General features: G+C 60.3%; 1 protein-coding gene across 1 annotated transcript in view; it reads left to right on the top strand.

Annotated features, from left to right (window-relative positions):
* Nucleotides 1–266: 266 nt before the first annotated feature.
* NOTCH3 (notch receptor 3) overlaps nt 267–6,562 on the top strand; it is a 33,596-nt gene continuing 27,300 nt past the window's right edge. The window contains exons 1-2 of the mRNA XM_032313933.1: nt 267–494; nt 3,044–3,122. Coding sequence (XP_032169824.1) covers nt 377–494; nt 3,044–3,122 — 197 coding nt within the window. The 5' untranslated portion in view covers nt 267–376. The remainder of the gene's footprint in view (nt 495–3,043; nt 3,123–6,562) is intronic.

Genomic DNA, 6,562 nt, shown 5'->3' with positions numbered 1-6,562 from the left:
CTGGCTCTGTGTGTGTCCCGGGCTCTGAGTGTGCGCTGGGAGCCAGGGTGTTCACGAAGCCGGTGTGTCTGTCACTGCGGATTCAACCCACCCTTCACTGCATGGCCGGACTGAATTTCCTAGGGTCTGCGGGTCCCAGGCTGTGTGGGTGGAGGAGGGTGGGCAGGGACCCCGGGAGGCCGGGTAGGGGGTAGGGGTGGGGGGTGCGGGGGAGCTCAGGGCCGGCCCCGGGGCGGGGCGAGCCGCCCAAGGCTGGGGGCGGGGCGGCCCGGCAGCCTCACTTTGGCGAAGTTGGCGGCGCGGAGGCTGGCCCGGGACGCGCCCGGAGCCCAGGGAAGGAGGGAGGAGGGAGGAGGGAGGGTCGCGGCCTGCCGCCATGGGGCCGGGGACCCGGGGCCGCCGCCGCCGCCGTCGCCCGATGTCGTCGCCGCCACCACTGCCGCCCGTGTGGGCACTGCCCCTGTTGCTACTGCTAGCGGGGCCCGGGGCTGCAGGTGAGGGGCTGGGACCTAGCGGGCGGGACTGGGTGGGTGGGTTGGGGGAGGGTAAGAGCGGAGTTTAAGGACCCCCGAGTCTGGGACTGAGGAGCTGGTCTAGAAGACAAGGACTAGAGCGGGGGCAGGGAGCAGGAGCTCGGGGGCTACGTGCCAGTCCCGGGGGGACAGGGGCTCAGTAGGGGGAGGGGGCAGGTCCCCAGAGGTCCGAAGAATAGGGGTCCCGGAACGATCAGAGTTGCGGATGAAGGGATCCAGGGATGAGGGACTGGAAGCTTGAGGTGCGGGGATCAGGGACGCAAGATCGGGGGGACCAAGAGTCTGGGGTTTGCTCCCAATGCACGTCGGTCTGCAGTCTTGGGAAAGTCACGATTGATGCCCAATACCCCCAGGTAGGGGACCCCTCGCACAAAAGCCCCCCTACATACCCAGGGCTGGCCTGGCCGGGCGGGGGACGGGGAGGGGGCGCGAAGTTCTCGGAGCTCCGAACTCGGGGAAAAACTTCTCAGGCCGGAGCGCGGCAAGACCCGGAGCCGGAGTCGGAGCTGGAGGCACATCGGCGCCCGCGCCCCTTTCCCCGCCCGCGGCCCCGCTCCCTCCCCTGGCCGCAGGGACCGGGAGGCCACGGGACCCCGCCCCCGCGAGGGGAGGAAAGGGAGGGCGGGGGGCGCGAGCCCAAGTGCTCCTCTCCAGCTCCAGCGCCCCGTCTCCGCAGCCCGAGCCCCTCCCCAGCCGGCCGGGGCCCCCCGCCCCTCCCCCTCCCCGCTCTCCCTTCCCCCGCTTGGGACAATGGCCGCGCCGTCTAGACACCCCCTCCCCCCCGGGCCGGCCTCGCGCTTTCTTTGCCAGACAAAGCGGTACGGGCGGCGGGGTCTGGGCGGGGGCTGCGGGGGCGCACACCCCCAAGGGAGGCCTGGCCGGCGGAAGAGGGACACTGGCCGAAAGCCCCTGGCCCTGGGTCCCAGGGAGCCGCTGTGGGGCTCGGCTCTGGGAAGGAAGGGCCTGCACCGCCCAGCCCGGTGCCCGACGGGGCAGGATGGGGCAGGAGCTGCCGCCCCCGCGGGGCCAGCGCACACACACATGGCCTGTCACACAATCTGTGGCACACACAGCCCGGGGTCACACAGGCAGCTAGAGACGTGCACACACACACGCACACGCAGTACACCCGCCCAGCGGATATGCAGCCCGCACACTAACATACTTGCACATACAATTGCACATGTTCATACACACCAAGGATCAGCAGCCCAGAGCCTTGTACTTGCTGCCTGCGTACATTCAGACACACACTGATCCAAGGCATGCCTGCACCCAGTGTAACACATGCAGAGAGGCACACCCAACCCATACACAGACACACCTGAGAATACACTGGACGCAGAGACAGAGAGCTGTGTACCATATGAACGGGGCTCACGTGCATGGGCACCCGTGACAGACCCAGTGCACACATAGATGGCGCAGGCATTTGTACACACATGTACTTCGAGCACACGCACACATGGCTCACATGGCCTGCTGTTCTTGAGGCCAGCAGTCTGTGTCACATGGCTCCTACTGTGAGTTCCCAAACACCCACAGGCCCTTGTCTGGGCGGTAGTGTCCTGTCTCTCCCTGTCCCCTGAGGAAGGGGACACATGCCATGTTGTCCTCTTCGCGTGTCCAGCTCAACTTATGTGTCTCTCCCTCTCTCCCTCTGTACTTCTCTGCCTTCTCTCTGTGTCGGCTGCTTCTAGTTTCCTTGTGTCTGTCTCTGTTTTTCTCTGTCTCCCTCCGTCTCTTTCCATCTCTCCATCTGTGACACACACACACACACACACACACACACACACACAGAGGTCCCACACCTGCCGACATACACAGTTCTCCACTAGCTCACACCCAGCCGCGTCTGGCACAGACCAGTCTGGCAGGACAGTTAGACTGCCACGCCCCAGAGGGACACAGCCCTCAGGGATGAGGACGCTGGACCGGGCAGCACATGCCTACTGCCAGCTGCCCCTCCCTTCAACCCACACTCTATCCCTGCAGCATCCAGTGCTGGCTGGGCGTGGGGTACAGACCTTAGCCCCTCTCACCAGAGCACCACACAGCTCTGCCCAGCTGGAGCAGATGCCCAACATCAGGCCAACAAAGACCCAGGGGCCCAGGCCTCCTCGCCCCTGCCCTCTCCATTACCCTGGGATCTGGGCACACAGCCCCGGACCTCCCTTCAACGCTCAGCACCCTCACTTCCTGCCTCTGCACCCTCCATTCTGGCAGCTTCCTGAGTCCCCACATCTGGCACAAGTCAGCACCTCCTCCTGCCCGCCCCTGCCTTGTGGTTCCCAGGGCTTGAGCTGGCAGGGACAGCTGCAGCCCCAACAGCTGGGGCCGGGGCGGGGGGCCGTGGGAACTGGGGATGCGGGGGCTCCATGCACCCACAGAGACACCCCCAGCCCGTTGCAGCTGTTGCCTGGGGGAGGGAAGGATGGGCTTTGTCATTCTGAGCTGGGGTTCCTGGGTGCCTGACTGACCCCCCCCAATTTTCCTTTGCCCCCACACAGCACCTCCTTGCCTGGACGGAAGCCCGTGTATGAATGGAGGTCGTTGCACCCAGCTGCCCTCCCGGGAGGCTGCCTGCCTGTGAGTGCCTGGCTCTGTGCCATCAGTGGGTCCTCTGTGGGGAGGTAGTCTGTCTTCTTCCCTTGCCTCTGTGTCCACCACTAACGCCTCTGCCACTTCCTACATGTGTATGGCTTGGGTAACCTCTTGTTCCCCATTGGAATTGAGCAGGGTTAAGAAGTGAGGAAGGTTCAGAGCAGGGGCTCTGCAATTTGCCTGGCTGGGGTTCAGATCCCACATCGTGTTGCTGACTGCCTGGGATCTAAACCCTTTAAGCTTTGGTGTCCTGGTCTGGAAAACAGGCACATTAAACCCCACTTCACAGAGTTCTTGGCTGCCTGAGGTAACGTGTAAAGCCTCTGATGGAGGTAGTTATTATTCAATCAACAGATCTTCAGGGACCAATGGCTTGGCAATAGTGGGCACACCAATTGCATCTTCCCATGTCTCGACCTTTAGTGGTGGGCATACAGGGGGCTGTAATACAGCTCTGCAATGTCACTTTCTTGTTGTGTGACCTTGGGTTAGTCACTTCTCTCTGGATCTCAGAAATAGGGGCACTTTCCCCTGGCTTGTGACCATGAAGGGGCTAAGAATTCAGTTGTTAGATAATATAGGGAAAGGCAGAGGGTTGAAGTTGCTGAGCAGAGGCTGGGAAAGAACTGAGCAGAGGGAGACAGAACTCAGTTTGAATTCTGGGCTCTGGGATACCTTGAGCAAGTGCTTTGAGCTCTCTGAACCTCAGTTTTTGCATCTGGAAAATGGGGCAATCATAGTCCCTCTTTAATGGGGTTGACTATAAAGATTAAGAGACCCTTCATGGGATGAACTCAGTGTAATGCTCAGCGAGCAGTAAGTGCTCCATAAATAGGGAAGAAGATGATGATGATGAAGATTAGTAGGGGCACAGGAAATACGTGCCATAAAGGTGAACGTCTCAAGGTTTTGGGGAAATGGATAGGTCCTTTTATAATATCTGTCGTTAGTAATAGTAGCCATTGATTGATTCATTAATGTATTCGTTTATTCAACAACAAGTTGAATGTGTGTGCCAAGCTGGGCGGGTCTGGGGTGACTTTTGATCCCGGAGAGCCCCTTTGAAGTTACACACGCGCTTTGACTGGAGCCCACTGGGGCTCACCCAGGTGGGGACTTAAGCCTTGCCAAGCGGGTTCCTCGGGTTGGGAGTCTGCGTTGGTGGGGGTGGGGGAAAGTGTGACCTTATCTGGAACCACTCACCTGGGAGGCGGAGCCGCGGGCCTGGCGCCTGCGCAGTGGAGCTCAGCACCTGGAATACAGCCGACAGGTGAATGCTGCCGCGGCTGCTCCGCCCCTCAACAGGTGAATCACCAGCGCGCGCGGCGGCCCGGAGCCCGGATTCCCCGGAGTGGAGCGGGCTGTTCCCCGAGCTGGGCCGTGAGAACCACTTCCCACGGGCCCCCCAATCTCCTTCAAGGTTCCAAATACTCGTGTCTTTTCAGGAACGTCCCAATATGTCACTTCTCCACGAATCCCCCCTTAGCCTCTTCCTCAAAGTAGCCTTCCAAGGCAACGTCTCTGTCTCCCAGTCCTCGCCGCACCCCCTCCCCTCCCCTCCCCCGCCCTTCCCTCTCCTCCCCTCCTACCGACCCCCAACCAAGAGTGTTCTTCCCCCTCTCGGCTCCCCCAAAGCCCTGGCTGCGAGGCGGGGCGCGGGCGGAGGCTGGAACCGGCCCGACCGGTCGGCGGGGGAGCGGGGCGCAGAGCGTGGGAACCCGCCCGGGGCGTCGGGAGGGGGCCGCGCGGCCGCGCCCAGCCTGGCGGTGGGACCGGCAGTCCCCCGCGCCCGGCGCAGCGCGCCCTCTCTCGGCCCGCAGTAGTGACAGACGCCCTCACCCTGCGGGGCTGTGGGAAGGGGGCTGGGAGCCTGGCCCTCCCTTCTCAACACCATTGGCACCCCTGCCCTGCCGTGCCCCGGCCTGTTTCGCTGGGGGCCGGGGTGGGGGATCTTGTGGGTGACGCTAGGAACTGAGTCAGCTGCCTGAGGTTAGCCCCAAGCGGCTGGGATGAGCCAGAGGGAGGGAACGCGCCAGGGGTGGGCAGCGTCGGGGCGGGACCTTGGACCCTCTTGCCAGTCTAAACCCTTCCCTTCCAACCGTGCCAGTGTCCCTCCGTCCCTCCTCTGCCTCCGGAGGTTTCCAGTCTTAAGGCCAACCGCCTTATTTCCTTCCTACTCAAGGTTTTCTTGGGGAGTTTGGGGAAGGGGCTGCAGGCCGGAGGACTCTCTCCCAGTCAGAGGGCACCAGCAGTGGCGTCCACCTCCTCCTCCCAGTGGCAGGAAGGGATGTCTGAGTTACACTCTCTCTCCACATGAGAGCTACCCATCTGTGAACTGAGCTGTGGATTTGGGTCTGAATGTTTGCCAGGCCAGTATGTGGAACTGGCTGTCCTGCTGTGTTATCTGTGTATGTTTCTGAGTCTCTCTGTGCCAGAGTGGTTGTCTTCTGGAGTCTGAGACTTTGCATTTGCTATTCCCTCTGCCTGGAAGGCTCTTCCTTACACAACCCCATGCCCCTCTCCCTTACCTTCTTCAGTCCAAAAAGACCATGTTTGCCTGCCTTCCTTACTCATCTCCCTCATCCTGTGTCCTAGTTTCCTGGCTACCATAACAAACCACCAAACACTGGGTGGTTTAAAGAAGAGAAATTTATTCTCACAGCTCTGGGGGTCAGAAGTCCGAATTCCAGGTGCCGGCAGCCCCGCCATCTGCAGGGCCTTTCCGAGAGAATCCTTCCTCGCCTCTTCCATCTCCTGGCAGCTCCAGGGGCTCCTGGGCTTGTGGGTGCAACACCCTGTGTCTGCTTCTGTCTTCCACGTGGCCTTCTCTTCTTTCTCCCATATCTCCCTCGGCCAGTGGATTTGGGGGCCCATTTGGAAAATCCAGGATGATCTCATCTTGTTATCTGTCACTTAGTTACCTCCACAATAAGGTCAGAATCACAGGTTCTGGGACATGAGCATTTCTTTCCTGGGGCCATGACTCAAAACCCACTGAACTGGGGCGCCTGGGTGGCTCAGTGGGTTAAGCCTCTATTCGGCTCAGGTCTTGATCTCAGGGTCCTGGGATCGAGGCCCACGTTGGGCTCTCTGCTCAGCGGGGAGTCGGCTTCCCAAACCTCTCTCTATCTGCCTGCCTCTCTGCCTACTTTTCATCTCTCTCTGTCAAATAAATAAATAAATAAATAAATAAATAAAAAACAAAACAACAACCCGCTGAACTCTTCATGGCCCTTACCACCCCATGCTGGCATGTTATCTCATTCATGATTTGTGTATCTTCTCTTTGCCCAGCTTGGTTGTGAGCATAAAGAGGGTGGGGATGACTTTTAATGTGTTTGCGACTGTATTCCTATTGTTAAGAACACAGTAGTTAGTCAGTGAATGTTGGTTGCATGAATAAACGGGCGTGCCTGATTGTTGGG

Source organism: Mustela erminea, chromosome 1 (assembly GCF_009829155.1).
Source record: "Mustela erminea isolate mMusErm1 chromosome 1, mMusErm1.Pri, whole genome shotgun sequence".
Taxonomy (NCBI): domain Eukaryota; kingdom Metazoa; phylum Chordata; class Mammalia; order Carnivora; family Mustelidae; genus Mustela; species Mustela erminea.
The sequence above is the reverse complement of the archived record's forward strand: the minus strand, read 5'-3'. Positions and strand labels throughout refer to the sequence as shown.